We start from the raw sequence: 16,894 nt of genomic DNA on the forward strand, positions 1-16,894 counted from the left end.
GAGAGCTATAAGGAAAAAGAGGTTTTTGAACCTCTTAATAATCTACTGTTGAATTAAACACTCAAATGAGGGCTTTCCCTTTCAATTTCAGTAAGTTTAGGAACTTAATTGATTTACAAGTTTTCTATCCAATTATCCCATCTGTTCTATGATACACTTTTCATTTCCTCAAAATTTATTTTGGAAGGAGGTTAGAAGAGTTCCATTTATTTGCAACTTGCATTCTAATTATGCAGCTAAATTGCATTGAACTCTTTGGAACCTCTGTTATTGCAGAAAAATAGATGATCACCATCTCTAATGACACCAATATCTTCTACTTCTGCATTATCAGTGCTGGTAATTCTTGTAAAGCATCCGCCGAACTTCTGGCCTGCAGTGCACAGTTGTTTGACATCAGAAAGATACACAATAGATGAAGCAGCACGAAAAGATAAGTTTTGCGATTGAGTTTAAGAGTGAGGTCTGGTTTCATCATAATCAACCGTATCTTTCTAAATTAAAGGCTTTTAAAAGAAGAGTTTACCTGCAATACTGAACAGCTCTTCAATGCTATCAGGCAGAACAATCAATTTGCCAAACTGCTTCTCCATACGATCACTTTGTGACTGCACGTGAATGATAACTCTAATATTATTGTTTAAATTTGTAGTTGCTACTCCAGAATAGCTTGGTCTAGACATCTCTGCTACTGCCTGGCTACAATAGTTCATGCTGCATTCTCGGTTCTCATGGTTGTTCTGGAACCCTGGTGATTGTATTTCTCCGGCCTCTATACTAATCCTATCACTTGATTCTCTTTTTCTATGAAGTGTTTGTTCATTATATTTGTTTTCACTTCCTTGTTGCACTGAGTAATTTGATGCTCCCCACTTTGTGTCAGCACCTTCATCGACCAGAATCTTAACTGCACCAAGTTCTTCATCCTGAACAGCTGAACAAAACTTTGGCTGATCATTTTGGATCTCTGATTGAATGCCCATGCTACATGTGGTTGGATTGTGGAATTCTTTAGCGTCCACCTTATAAGTGGCCTTCCATCCTTCATTGGTCAAGGAACTTTCATGGAATCGAGCTTCACATCCAATTGTAGAGCACGTCTTACATCTGTGTGGACCATGAAACCATCCACCACAAAGATATTCCTCAACTACTGGCTGCATTAAACAACCTAGGCTTTCTAGAGACTTGAGTTTCTGCAAAAAAGATTAAGAGAATGACATTAGCACTCCGTCACCAAAACCAAGCCCAACCTGTTACTCTTTAGCTTTGCACACTTTCTATGAAAGAAAAATTACCAGATATAGATTGCTCATAATGATGTGTCCGTCTTCCTTGTGTGTGTGAAAAGAATTTGTAATCGAAGTTCTACTTAGCCTTAATATCTGAGACAGCTCTGTGGTCCGAACTGTGAAGGGCTGCGGTCTGTCACACAGGACCCCTATATCTCCAAATATATCTCCTGCAAGTATCTTTTGAAAAACCTGCATATTCTTTCCACTGTCAGACATCATGAACATTGATTTTCCTTTATGCTGTCACTGTTAAATCGAAAGCACAAGTACCTGTTCATGCCCATTAATGTGAGCTACCATGTCCTGTGAAAAAAAATAAAAAATAAAAAACCCAAAACAGTTCATTAGTCTAGCAGATCTTTTGTGAATGCCTGGCTGTTTAAAGTGCTTGAGACAAATAGACTTTACCAGTGAACCAGATACAAGGATATACATATCTGTTGGCGCTTCATTTTGTAAAATGACATCTTCTCTTGGTGGGAAATATTCAGCCTCTATGTCTGAAACCTGTATACAAGGACTTCATAAGTATATCATCATTTGGAAGAAATACTGCAGCGACTTTTTTTAGCGTCTTACTGATAGTTTTGAAGTTTGATGAGTTAGAATATGTCTTACCAGTTGTAAAAAAAAGTTTTGTGATACTCCACGGAAAAGCTGGACTTTCTGGAGAATGGGAAAAAAAAGATGTTGTGCAATGTTCGATCGAAGAGCTTTGGGAAGATCATTCAGGGTCTCATGCTGCTTTAAACTGTCTGTTTTGAACTTCAGACAAATATGTGACAGCATTTGGTCCTGTATTCGTGGAGGAAGCTGATTGCGTGTTGCGAATTCTGAACAAGCCCTGACTGTATCCCTCTGTAGATTCAGTTGAAACGAGCAATAAATTAATGCCTATGTCTCTCTCTCACTCATTTTTTTTTTATTTTTTTTTTAATTTTTTTTTTATTTTTTTTTTTTTTTTTTTTTATACTTTCCCCATCTCATTGTCGTTGTCTGAAACATCTATCTTTCTGGTCCCTTTTCATTATTTTATTTGGTTTTTCTAGACTAATTAGTGCTTTCTATTATCCAAGATGTTTGGAGTCTTGAAAATTTAATATTATTTTCTTATCAATAAGGCAGTTGGAGTATTTTTGTTTTCTTTTACTCAAGGATGATATGAAGTTCTTAAATTAGTTTCGTTGCTATTACTACACAAGATTTACGTTGCAGGCTTGAAGCTACAATTCAGTTATGACTTGTGCGAATGGTATGCATTGTTTCTTCAGTTTTTATCTAGTAGTATTGGAGCTTATTCTGCAATATTATTAAAGCTGGCAGGAGATGCAAAATTGAAGCTACTTACAAAAGTTCGGGTGTGACTGGTCCAGTGAACAACAAGGTTTGTCATGTTTCCGATAAGGTATGATGTGAGTCCGAGATTGAACAGCATGTAGAAGATGTCGAATATCATCTCAATTGTGTTTTCAGCATGTAGGTCGCCGTAACCAGTTGTTGTTAGTGTCACAATAGACCAGTAAATCGAGGAAATATATCTTTTTCCTATGCTCTGTGATTTAAAATCCGGGTTTACTGCACCAATCCATGTTTTCTTCGGATCAGGATATCTATCTGCTATCAGATAATAGAAGCATCCAGCACAGTGAACAGCAAACAGAGTTACCTGGATTAAAATCATAGCCATGAGAATTTTTCGTCTCAATTATTGTAGTTGACTACGAAAAAGGTAAGTGAAGTTCATGATGACTTACCGAGACAAGTTTAGTGCAGCGGGTCCAAAAGTAGTTGAATCTGATATCTTTCTCAAGCCTGAGGTCCAATGATAGAAAATAAGTTATAATTTTGATGAGTATCTTTTGTCAACTCTGAACTGTAATGCAGAACACAGATAGTTAAAAATGTTTCATTCCGAGTTTTGTTTTGGACCTTGCAAACAGCGAGCTGACTCTACGAAGTCTCCAGAGTCTGAGCATGTTAAGTGCTTCAAACCCTAGTCCACCATTGTGGTTAGTAAAGATGAGGCTAAATGTCTGAAGAGGCGCTGTTGAGCAGACATCGAATATAAACCAGGTTGATAGGTACCTGTATGAAGATTTAAGAAAAAATTTAGTTCAAATTTCTGCAGCTAAAATGACAGAACTGACAGCAGGACTTCCTGTTTCTGACCTGACTGCAATTTTCTTATGATCATCAATAAGTAGGTAAGACCTACGATCAAGATATGCTACGAAGAAGGTAAGAACAATATCAATGGCAAAAAAGCCATTGACAATGTGGTCAATGATGAAGATTGTATCCCGTTTATATGTAAGGAATGCAAATTCAAAAGGGCAGATCCATGCCGAGTACACAACCAGGACAACTAGCAGCATCTCCCATGCCCTGAAAATATTAAAAAGTAAACAATGAGAAACTGCATATATACCATGGAATATGTTCTCATTTTTGCAGGATGTGGCTATCTTACCTATAGCGAGGATCAAAAGGTGAAACGATATGTTTTTTGAGTTTTATGGCTTGGTTCATTCGAGCACCAAGAGATGGCAGGATATCACTAGAGAACACGTTACCATAGCTACTACCTTCAATCCTCAGCTCATCTGTGTAGAAGCGGTTGAAAAATGATTTTGTGCAAGAAAAGGACATGCTTAAGTGCTAAAAGAATTTTTGTGGTGCTCAAGAGCAGATAAGCTGTAGTAAAAGAGCGTCCAAAAGTTATTGTGCAGGCTTCTAAGCTGTGTTTGGAAGGTTTTATATAGTGAGGTAAGAATCTATTATTCCTATTCCTTGAATCTTTTGTATTTGTCAGACGACTGTATGATGGCAAGGAAGTAGCGCGTAGCTGCCATGTACTTGGACAGATGAAGAAATTTAGTGAACGCGAACTTTCTTTTCATGTCTCAACAGAATTGGCAAGCAAGTATACGTACATATGGACCAGGAAGAGATCTTGTGTATGTTGAAGAAAGATCATGGGTGGGGTTATTGAGAGATATAGAGCAATTAATGTGGCAGAGATACGTCTCTTTTGTGTTTTAAGTTTTTGCTGGTATAATTTGATTGGGTCCATGGGTACGAGAAATAGGAAAAGCACTCAGAAAATTGCTAGTTTACGGGGTAAAAAACCAACAGGTTTCTGATGTAAACTGGAAGTAATGTTACAGACTTACAGTTAGCGTCGATGGTAATGGTAATGTTAACGAGTACGACGAGTATTGGTGGTGCAGGAGGGAAATGCATCAGTAAATTCTGTAGTATATTTTGAAAAGGGGAGCTGTGAAAACTTGTTATAGGCAATTCTGGAAATTGGGTTGACAGATTTTGAGTTAATTGTATTTTGATGTTTTGACTTCCAAATTCCAATTCATAGTTTAAAGATAGAGGGAAGCCAAATTCTCAAGATGACCCACATCCACTCCACCCCACCCCACCCCAAACCCCACCCCAAAACACACAAAAAACAATTGAAGAAAGGAAGGGGACCAGATTATCCCAGTGGATTCTTGATTTTTGCATAATGTGAAGTAGCCACATGGTCCAATAAACAAGTTTTTAATATATATGATTTTTAGTTTTTTTTTTTTTTTTTTTTTTTTTGTTAATATGTTTTAGGTTAGAGCTTAAATGGATAAGGTCATGTCCTCTTCCTCTAATAACTTAATTGAAATTATTTTATTGATTGGATTGTATTAAAATTGAACGGAGTTAGATTCTGCTGATTGAATGAAATTCGCGACTTTTATAGTCTTGGTTTGTTAATAACCAAGAATAAAGAATAATAATGAAATTCATTTAGAACATGTATTATTGTCCCTACTAGTTGAACTAGTTTACTTTGAAGAAAATTTATTTTGATTAGTCTCAGAAAAAGTTGAAGTTTTTTTTCTCTTTCTTTATCTCTCTTTTGTCTCAAATACCGAAAATGTAACTTTTTTATTTTTTTTGAAGTGAAGGAATTATAAGATCTCATATTGTCAAATGATCAACTAAACAAAAATCACTAACTAATTACTAATTAATAGTCCTATGATTGAGCTATATAATCACATAAAAAGAGACTTTGATTTTGAAGTGTGGATGCAACTTAAGTATCCTTACACCGAATGCTAAATATTTCACACTGGAAGGGAGTAGTGTGGATGAGATCGAGATTTGAATTGTGACATTCATGTCAAGAGATTAATTCAACTAAAAGACTAAGTTGGCGATTGGAGTTCCACGATTGATTTTGTACTCTATCGCATACTCCTGAATGAAAGGGGTCATCAACTCATAATTTCCTAGACGTACTCCTACCATGTGCACTTAAATGTTAAAATGAGAATTTAGTCCAATAGGTTTGGAAGCTCTCCATTATTAGATATCCTAATAATGAAAGCGCTCTTATGTAATGTACAGGACAGCTCAATGTTAGGCGAGGATCCAGTCCAATAGATATGGAAGCTCTCCCCTTATGGCCTTAACTGCCTCTAAATCCCATGAGGTTTAGTTTTGTGGTCCACTGTTGGAAAAGTTAGCACCAAGTTGCTCCTAACTTCCTAAGTCCTATCTTAATCTTACTAGGCTATTAATATTAAATGAATTAGAGTTGTTTATGGATTCAAACCTGGATCGGACTAAACCGAACTAATTAAATTGAATTAAACGTATATCTTAGGTACTTTGGTAAATTAGGGTATAGGCTCCACCTAAGTCACCAACGGAGCATTTGAGGAGGATGAATAAGGACAAACAATTAGGTTCTAAAACAAATGTTGTACATTCATGCATTAATGTTATATACTTCCTTCGTTTACCTAAGTTTTATTCACTTTTTATTATTATTTATTTTTCTAAGTTTTAAATGGCCATTTGATTAGCACGGGATAAATGGAATAGAATCAACAAAGTGAAAAAAAGAGAAAGGAAAGCCAATTCCTTTGTTTTGGTTAGTTGTTTGTTTTACATAAGAAAGAGAATCATTCCTCATCCTTTGGCTCCTTCTACAACCACCACAACCCCTCCAATCTTACCCTCTACCCTACCACCACCACCACCACCAATTTGGCCACCATCGTTTCTTTACATTACTTTTCCTTAATTCTTTTACGTAGTATAACGTACAGTTTTTTATTCAATTTCTTTTTAAAACACAACCACAATTTTTGGGGTACAATTTAACTTAGTAAAACTCTTACTCCCCTTGTGATTTTTTAAGTGTTTCACTTTTACTAAATACGCATGTCGAGACATGGTTTTGACCATTGTTTTATCCAATAACATCTTAGTATATTATAAGAAAATTGATAATATGAAAGTATACAATATGACGAATGCTAAAATATATTATACAATATTCGTGTTTTATAAATAAGTAAGAGAGTCAAGTCAAAACTATTATGTAAATAGTGAAAAAGTTAAAGTGTCCGTAAAAAAAAAAAAAAAAAAAAAAAAAAAGTTAAAGAAAGAAAATTTAAGGGAGTACACTCGATCTATTCCTCCTCTCTTTATTACAAAAGTATCCACATACATTATCCCACTTTTTAGTTTCTCTAGGTTTGCAGAACGGAAAGAGTACATAGTACAATATGTTCAATATGACAACTGCGGTATAACAAAATAAATTAATAAAATAAAAAGGTATCTAATGAAGTATTTGAAGAGGACAATGTCGATGGCTAAAATTGATTTGCAAGCTTCTACGATGATGGTGACGGTGGTTGCAATGAATTCGCAAAATAGCAGCATATGTGAAATAAAGGAGCAAGTGAGTGACAAATTTACATTGGATATATAGCTCTATCTTGAGAACCTGAGGTGACACATCCATCGTTGAGTAACTATGGTCTATGGAAGAGTAAAGGCACACAGCATCCATTGACCATTGTTGTTGCATATATATTTATATTTTTCCATTTTTTAGATAATAAGTTTGCAACTATTTGTGAACTCTCTTCGTCATCAAATATTCTTCTGATTAACTTAGGGCACTCAATTTAATAGATTTGACAAGGTGAGTAGATTTCTTGTTAAACCGTGGTGTAAAAAGAATTTAAAATGATTGCTATGTAAAAGTTAGGCCCGTTTAATTCACCATAATAATGCGTATTTCATTAATATGTATTTTTTATAAACTTTTTCTTAACGAAATTAAAGATATTTTAAAGATTAAAAATCGTACATAAAAGATAGGCCAAATTAGAAAATAACACCTGCTAAAGACCCCGATTTTGTTTTTAACACCTGTTAAAAAAAAAGTTTTATTATAACACCTCCAAAAATCCCAAAATTTTGGTTTCACCACACACTAACGGATTTTTGGATGGAAATCGTTAGTGGGGGCCATCATGTACACGTGTCAGTTGTTTATTGGCTTAAAAAAAAAGAAAATTTAAAAAAAAAAAAAAAAAACCTAACCCCCTAACCGAGCCAGCCACCGCACCGGCACCACCTGCGGCCAGTCGCCTCTTCCCTTCCCCTTCCCTAATTCCTACCCTGATTCCCAATTTCCGGCGCCAATCACCAATTTCCGACACCTCCCTTGCTTCCCCCACCCCAACCTAGCCCAGAAACCTTAGTCATCGGGAGCTTGGACCGTTTTCGAAGGTGGGAAGGGAAGAGGTCGGTTTCTGGGTTGAGGGAAAGGAAGGGGAGCCGGTTTCAGTGGTGTGGGAAGGGAGGGGGCGCCGGTTTCGGCGGTGCGGGAAGGGAGGAGGTCCATTTAAGGGGGTTGCGTTGGGGAGGGGAACCGTACTTTGGCGGCTTTGTGAAGGATGATAGCGGTTTTCGAGGTGGGTTAAGGGTGGGGGAGCCGATTTCCGGTGTTAGAGGTGGTTCGGCGGCGAAAATCGATGGCTGGTGGTCGGTGGTTGGTGGTTGGTTGGTTATGGGGTAGGCAGGGGAGAAGGCCACCGTTTGTGGCTGGCCGCAGGTGGTGCCGGTGCGGTGGCTGGCTGAGTTAGGTGGTTAGGTTTTTTTTTTTAAATTTTTTTTAAACTAATTAACAACTGACACGTGTACATGGTGGCCCCACTGACGGTTTCCATCCAAAAATCTGTTAGTGGGTGGTGAAACCAAAATTGTGGGATTTTTGGAGGTGTTATAATAAAACTTTTTTTTTAACAGGTGTTAAAAACAAAATCGGGGTCTTTAGCAGGTGTTATTTTCTAATTTGGCCTAAAAAGATATAATGTGTTCAAAACTTATTTTTTCTAATATGATATGAGCTTATTTTTTTGTGATATGATTAGAAATAAATAATAAGGTCCTGAAATAAGGTGAATTAAACAAGTTCTTAGCTTGTCGATAAAAGGAGTCACATGACATAAGATATCGAACGAGAGTACGTGTGAAAGAAAGAGTAGAGTTCATACACCATATTGGTCGCAACACATGGATTGAGTGAGAAATTTTCAAATTAGGTTATACAAAGATGTTTTTTGAATTTCTGTACACATCCTAATACAGAATATTAGATGAGTTATTTGTAGATAGAAGGAATATATATGTCAGATATATACTACTCCAGTCCTTCCATCCATCATAAAAAATTCCAATTTATTTTTAATGCATAGAAGAATGTTAGGCCCTATTTCTTAGCTTTCATCTTATTTTTGCTAAATTGAAATGATGAATTTTTTATTTAATTTTTTTTAATTGAATTATTTTTACTGAATAGAAATTTTTTTTACATAATAAAACTTATTTTTACTAGATCTCTACCATTTTTTAGTGATTAGAAATTATATTTACCGAACTTAATTTTTTTATTAAACTGAGTTTACTTTTTACTAAATGTTAAATTTTTAAGGTGAAGAGAACAAGACTTTTATTTTAGAGCTATCTTATATATAAGTAAATTAATTAAATAACATGTTTTTAAAAATACGGAGAGAAGATGTAAATAAAAAATTATGGGACAGGCAGTATGAGAGACACGGAAAATGTATTTTGAGACAGAAATAATACATCTAATAGTTCAACAATACATTACGATTTAAGAGTGCTTAGCCAGTTTAGTTAGTTAGGTGGTGGTTTTTTTTTTTTTTTTTTTTTTTTTTGAAGAGTGCTTAGAGCAACTCCAATGATTGTAGCTTGGGACTTACTTGTAATATTAAATAATCTATAGCTACTAGCTTAATTGTTGGAGCTAGAAAATGCAATTAGTTTGGCAAAACTAATTTGCTTGTAAATAAATAAATAAATAAAATAAAATAAAATATAAAAAGGTTATTAATTAAGGAGGTGGGGTTCATTTAAGTAGTAAGCTACTCCCTCTTTGCCTAGTATTTTTTGCCCTATTTGACTTTACACGGACTCCGAGATGCGACTTTAAACGTATATATATATTTATTCCCATTCACGTAAAAATTATAAAAACGTGATATTAATAAAATATACAATGAGATGAATCTAACAAGATCAATCATGACTATATTACTCCCTCCGTCCCTAAATTAGAAGTCTATTTCTCTTTATTATGTGAGTAATAAATATTAGAAATAGGCTTCTAATAAAGGGACGGAGGGAGTATCTTTTATAGATAACGGTAATTTATGGTCAAAATTTTCAAATTTGACCCAAAAATTGGCAATGGGGCAAAAATTAAGGGATAGAGGGAGTAATAGCTAGTCATTGGATTTCAAAGTACCTAAAATGATAATTAATTCAAAGCTTATGTGGCATGGAAAGCTAATTTGAAAATTAGCTTGCCATTGGAGTTGCTCTTAACCGATTGATCACAAGTAGTTAGGGAAAAATTAATTAAAAAGTTGGGCAATGATAATACTCTGATTAAAATCATAAGCTACCCTCCTAATGGATAGGTTAAATTTGTTTTTAAGTCGGTACTAAGAGAAAAAAATATATAGAACGAATAATCAGAAGAATTCTCTGTAAGGTTACTAAGGCAAAAGTATACCTTGGTAGATTCATGATCTTTCTAAGGTACAAAGTGTGTGGTATTAACATTTTAATTTCTATTGTACAATAATTACTATCAGATTGACGAAATGGGGTATATATATTGCTGTTGAGAAGGTCAACATTTTTATATTCAATTCAACTTGAGGTAGGAGAAAACGTAAGTGTGTGTAGAGTCTTCTTTTGGTCAAACAAATCTGGCAAGATAATGTAAAAGTTCAATTCTATTTGGAAATAGATTGTCTTTTCATGCTTCGGTTTATCCCATATCTCATTTACATCACAATCTTATAGTTCAGTTGCATGTTCGATTCAAATTGGTATATGACTAAATAAATAAGACATTTAAATCTGTTAAATTCTGACTAATTTATTTAAATTCAAATTGTGTCAAGTCCCAAAAACTTATACTTGTATTTATGTTTGCTTTGAAGAGAGCTCGTAAAAGGTAATAATTTAGGCGAGATTTGATATTTATACAAACATCACTTCTAAGACTTTGACTGAATAAATTAGTTGACATCTATTCTATACAATGAACAATAGAAGGCTTCTTTCTACCAACATTTCGAAGTTATCGTTACTCAATCTCGAAATATTGCCACATTGCAACAACTATCATACCAATTTGTCCCTATATAAAACGGTTCTTGTCTACATCTTCGATGAACTAAAGTTAAAGTAGAACTCTCAAGGAAGACTAGGTTAATTGATTACTATTAAATGTGAAAAAGCTTAAATGAGAACCATATGTGTGAAAATAGATTCTTGCATTGTATGTATCTTACTATCTTATCCCATTGAATTCATTGATAGCCGACGTTTTATAATAATAATCTCACGTCCCAAATACGCTATATGGTTTGACCCACTTTCCTTTTCAGCTGCCTCCGTTTTGCCTTTTTCTTTCATTGAAACGGGTCCCCCCTCTTCTGTACAAAAATCATAGATTATTAGAATCCACCCCTCGTTTCTTATTTTATTTTTGTTTTGGAATATTCTTTTTCCTGTGAAATCATCGATAATTATTATTACGCCTTCCGTCTACGGGTGTCAATTATAGGTTGGGTTCCGTTAAGTCAGGCCAAGTCGAGTCTACTTTAAGCTTGAGTCATGGTTTCATATACATCAAAATGTGAATTTGATTTTTTTTTGGGTCGATTTCGAATCGGGTCGGATTTGACACCTCTACTGCCATCCATTTGACCTTTTTTTTTTTTTTTTTTTTTTTTATAATCTTTTTACAAAATTTAACATGAAATATTTCGTTAAATACGTACATTATAAAGTTGGCCTTACAAAGTTCAATAAAATCAAAATTTTCCATTTTATTTTATTTAATTAAATATATAACATTAAACTAGTAAGTATTAATACAAAGTTTCATGTATCAACTTTTTTATATATATTTTTCTTTTACTAATGTTTAATGTTATATATATTAAAGGTCAAACTTGAGCATTGGCATGTGTATTAAGTTTGACTTGTGTCAAATATTAGGAGAGAAAATATATTTTTTTTTCTATATAAGGCAATAATTTTTTTTTTGAACAACAACAATTCATTAATTAAAAGTCATCCGATATATACAAATGAAATCTAAATTAACATATACAAAAAATAGAATCAAATAAAGGTTAATTTTCTTCATCAAAGCTACGATCTTTGAGAAGATCTTGCACTGTAGTACACCCCTCACACACATTGTTGAAATATACAACCTTTTCGGAGAGATGGTCTAACAATTTGGTGTAATCATAAGGATGATTATTATATGATTCGCTTGAACGTGTTTGAGAATTCGACAACTGTTGCGATCCCGAACAATTTTTTTACTAACGAATTGATAATAGGGCAAAAGATATATGATGAGTGACATTTATGTCACTCTTAGGGGTAGTATTTAGGTCTTTTTCCTCTTATTTTTCTTAGGTTTTTCCACCTCATTATCCTCTTATGGCTTCTTTTTGTGTTGATGAAAAGTAATGCTTATTTTGATAATCTTTATGCATTATTTTATCATCCCCATGCTCTCGTGAACTTTGGTATCTTCTGCAGGTTCCATGACGGTCCTATGCACGGTGGGAGGCCCCTTGGCCAAGCATGGAAGCCATGGACTAAGGCAAGAGGAGCAAAAGGGAAGGAGAGGAAGCAAGAAAAGGAAGTGCAAGAGGAGGTGTGGCCGAACCTCTGAAAGGTCCGGTCGAACCTTGGTGTGGTCAAACTTTTCAAAAGTTCGACCGAACCTCCAGGGTGCAGTGAAGGCAGTGTCAAACCTGTTTTCAGCAATTTTGCAGGAGAGGTCGAACCTCAAAAGTTCGACCAAACAAGGATCAGGGAGGTTCGACCGAACCTACCCTGAGTCCGACCGAACTTACCCAGAGTTCGGTCGGACCTTTTCCCGATCTCAGCCAATTTTGTACGGACTATTTAAGGTCCTTTTGTGATCGTTTAAAAGAGGGGGAGAATGGGGGACAGTAGCCTAGTCTTCAGAAACCTCTCTTAGTTTGAAACATTCCTTAGGATTAATTTAGCTTAGTTTTCATCAAATCAAATCATTGTATTAGTGAAATTCAAGAATTATTCTCAAAGTTTGGCAATTTGTATTCAACATTTGAAGCTTCAATTAGTAATTTCTCCAACCTTCTTCCTTTTAATTTCAGATTTTATTTGGTATTTGCATGTTATTTAAATCTTCCTAGTTCTTGGTAATTTGTTATTGGATGATAGTTATTTCAATTGTTAACCACTTTTCCCCAATTATTGAAGTATTTAGAACCCTAATTCTTGATTGCATGTTGATAAACATGAGTTGTGAGTAGTCTTCTTGCTAGGGGTTGGGTGAAGCTCGACCTTTTGGGTTAACTATGCAAATGTGGGAGAAGCATTGATGTTTGAATTGCAATTAAATTGATTATATGAGATTGCTTGTTAGTTCCTCATGATAGGTTTAGCTACCCTTGACTAAGGAGCTTGATAGTATGATATGCCTAATTTGACATGGAAGTGTAAATTGAGTACGTCATTACTTATTGTAATTTGATTATGTATCATCTATTGCTAAACTAATGAGGAATCTAAGTTTAGTAGTGTGAGTTGTTTTCTAATTGCATGAGGTTGATTTTACATATAGTCCTTGCTATATCTTGTCTATTTTACTCCCCGTTTACCTATTTGCCTTGGTTGAGTGGATCTCATTCCCTAGTATCTTTAATTCATTGATTTAGAACCATAGTTTGTTTGTCTTCTTGACGAACCCCAATTCACCAATTGACTTCGAGTTAGCTTAAGTGTAAAGATCTTTGGCAATCATATCCCGTTCCTTGTGGACCGAACTCTTACTTGTCATTATGCTTGGTTTGTAAGGTGTTTGTTAATAAATGTGTTTGATTGAGTGTGGAATGTACGACCGTTCCAACGCCCATCAAAATGGCGCCGTTGCCGGGGAACGGTGTTGTTGATAGCTAATTGATTACTTGAGTCTAGTTCACCATAAAATTTTTTTCAAAAAAGATTGTTTCTTTTTGGCTACACTTGTAGCCTTGGTACTAATTGCGTTTGTTGAGAGTGTATGCGCAGAACTCATAACAGGATCTTGGTACCTTACGATCCCGAGATTGAGCAAACTTATAGAAGGAGAAAAAGAGCCGGTTCTAGGCCGTTTACTACTCCCCCAGCTAGAGGGACCAATTTCGAGGAGGATCGAGATCAAATGGGTGACGCGGAACCACCACCTCAAAGACCTTTAAAGGAGTTGGGAACTCCGGGAGCTTATAAAGCTTCAAGCGGCATTGCTCCACCCGTTACTCAAGCCAATGACTTCGAGATTCGGCCCGCAATGATTAATTTGATTGAAAGGAGGCAATATAGTGGAGCAAAACATGAGAGCCCTCTTGCACACTTGAACGAGTTCGAAAAATATTGCAACACGATCAAGGTAAATGGGGTAACTCAAGAGTTTGTGAGACTAAAGTTGTTTCCTTTTTCTTTGATAGGAAGGGCTCTTGAATGGCTTGAGAAGGAGGTGAGGCCTAACTCCTTGAGAACTTGGGACGAGGTCACCACGGCTTTCTTAGGAAGATTCTATTCCCAAAAGAAGACGGCCGAGGCAAGAGCTTTGATCCAAGGTTTCCGTCAAAAAGCTAGTGAAACCATTTATGAAGCATGGGAACGATACAAGGAATATCAAAGGGAGTGCCCTCATCATGGCATTCCGTCATATCAAGTGCTTCAAATTTTCTATGGGGGTTTGAGCCCACAAGGAAAGACTAGCTTGGATGCAGGAGCGGGTGGCCCGATTATGAACAAGACGGAGGAACAAGTCATAGAGATAATTGAGGATGTGGCGAGGCACCACATGGATTGGCAAGAAGGAGAGAGAGATTCTCTAAACAAGGGAGGAAATGCGGTTTACTCCGTTGATCACCTTAATGCCATCAACAATTTGACCTCCCAAATCGCCAACCTTGGAAAGGAGATGACGTCCATTAAGGCAAAACTAGAGACCTCTAGTTCAACACAAGAGCATCCCTCCCAATCTAAGGGGAGAGGTATGAATTCTAACTCTTCTCCCTCTACTTCTAATAATATGCCTCATGGATGTTTGTTTTGTGAAAATTGTGGGTCTTATGACCATGATACCTCTTCTTGTAATTATGATTTCCAACCCCAACCCCAATACGAAGATAGTAATGAAAATGAAAATGAACAAGTCAATGCCTTGTCTTATGATAATAGACATAGGAATGATAATCAAAGATACTTACCACCAAATAGAAGAGAACAAGGGGGGAATTCCTATAACCAAAGAGGAAATGATTACGATTACCATAATCAAAATCAATGGGGAAATAGGAACCAAAGGGACCAAAATCCCCAAGGTAACTACAACCAACAAGGTGGTTATGGTAACCATAATCATAATAATCAAGGAAAACTATGGGAATCAAGGGCAATTTCACCAAGGAGGAAACTCTAATAATCGGAACAATTGGAACAACAATAATAATAGAGGTTCTTCAAATCAAAATGCGTCCAATTCGAATGTTAGAGGTAATAGGGCTTCCCAAGACAACCACTATGCACAAGCACCACATAGTAGGTCTAGCTTGGAGGAAATGTTGGAAAATCAAACTAAAATGTTCAATTCTTTCATGGCCTCAAGTGAAAAGAAATTTAGTGAAGTGATGACCCATAATAAAATGCTAGAGACACAATTTCACAATTGGCCAATGCTTTGAAGGAAGGGACTAGCACTTCTAAACTACCACCCCAAGGACTAGATCCTAAGAGGCCTGTAAATGTTATATCAACAAGGAGTGGTAAAGTTTTGGAAGAAAGTGTTCCTAAAAAAAGCAATGAGAGAATGAACATGAGTGAGCCTCCCTTTAAAAGTGATTTTAAACAAGAGAGAGAGCAAAACCATGAGAATGAAAAGGAGAAAGAATGTGAGAAAGAAAAAGAATTTGAGAAAGAGAAAGATTTTGAAAAAGAGAGTGAAGAGAGAAGAGAAAAAGAGAGTGAAAAAGAAACCAAACAATTGCAAAGACTTCCATATCCCCATAAATTTGTGAGACACAAATTAGATGTGCAATTCGGAAAATTCCTTGAAACACTGAAGCAAATTCACCTTTCAATCCCTTTTACCGATGCTATCAAGCAAATGCCTAACTATGCTAGGTTTTTTAAAAGACATTTTGAGTGGAAGGAGAAAGTGTGATGTGGTGGAAACGGTGAGTCTCACCGAGAATTGTAGTGCAATTATCATGAACAAGATGCCACCCAAATTAAAAGACCCCGGTAACTTTTCTATCCCATGTGCAATATACAGGATGCAAATTGATAATGCTTTGTGTGACCTAGGGGCTAGTGTTAGCCTAATGCCATACTCGGTATACCAAAGACTTGGGATAGGGGAACTTCTACCCACCAACATCACCCTACAATTGGCCGATCGCTCTATTAAATTCCCAAAGGGTAAGGTAGAGGATGTTCCTCTAAGGGTGGGGAAGTTTGTAATCCCGGTGGATTTTGTTGTGTTAGAGATGGATGAAGATGTTAACATTCAATAATTCTAGGAAGACCTTTTCTTGCTACTTCGGGAGCTTTAATAGATGTTCAAAGTGCTAAAATTTCACTAAAAGTAGGAGATGAGGTGATAGAATTTGATTTGAATGAGAGCATGAAATATCCAAGCTCTAGTCTTGATAATTGCATGATGATTGATACTATTGATTCTATTGTAACTTCTATGCATGAGCACTTGCTCACTACTAACGATGCCCTTGAGAATGTCCTTTTGAACAAGGAAAAGATAGGTGACCAAAGCAAAGAGATGGCATTGTATGAAGAGATGCTTGAAGGAAGTACGGAACCAAGCAATGAGCAAGTGTGCATGGGAATTACAACACATGATGCATTAGAAGTAGCTACCTCAAGAGAAGGTAAGGGTGTTCCAATGGTAGAGTTGAAACCTCTACCATCACACCTAAGGTATGAGTTTTTGGGCCCCAATTCAACTTTTCCGGTTATTGTGAATTCTTCTTTGAACGAGTGCCAAACTCAAATGTTATGTGGTGTTTTGAGAGATCACCAAGGTGCTTTAGGCTATACCATAGATAACCTCAAAGGTATTAGCCCCGCTTTATGTATGCACCACATAACACTTGAGGAGGGTGCTAAGCCTTCCATTGAGA

The 16,894-nt window shown here is 35.9% G+C and overlaps 1 protein-coding gene across 1 annotated transcript; it reads right to left on the minus strand.

The window, feature by feature from the left end:
- Positions 1-48: 48 nt before the first annotated feature.
- Positions 49-5,459, minus strand: LOC110728571 (potassium channel KAT1-like). Its single transcript, XM_021908210.1, has 11 exons — positions 3,766-5,459; positions 3,465-3,680; positions 3,225-3,380; positions 3,050-3,107; positions 2,644-2,961; positions 1,914-2,153; positions 1,704-1,802; positions 1,566-1,598; positions 1,299-1,484; positions 527-1,196; positions 49-373 (listed from the first exon to the last, which is right to left on the minus strand). Exons 1-11 carry the CDS (start codon positions 3,942-3,944, stop codon positions 237-239), a joined length of 2,292 nt encoding a protein of 763 aa, XP_021763902.1. The 5' UTR covers positions 3,945-5,459; the 3' UTR covers positions 49-236.
- Between the last annotated feature and the right edge of the window lie 11,435 nt (positions 5,460-16,894).

The sequence above is a fragment of the Chenopodium quinoa genome, unplaced genomic scaffold (assembly GCF_001683475.1).
Source record: "Chenopodium quinoa cultivar QQ74 unplaced genomic scaffold, ASM168347v1, whole genome shotgun sequence".
Classification (NCBI taxonomy): Eukaryota; Viridiplantae; Streptophyta; class Magnoliopsida; order Caryophyllales; family Amaranthaceae; genus Chenopodium; species Chenopodium quinoa.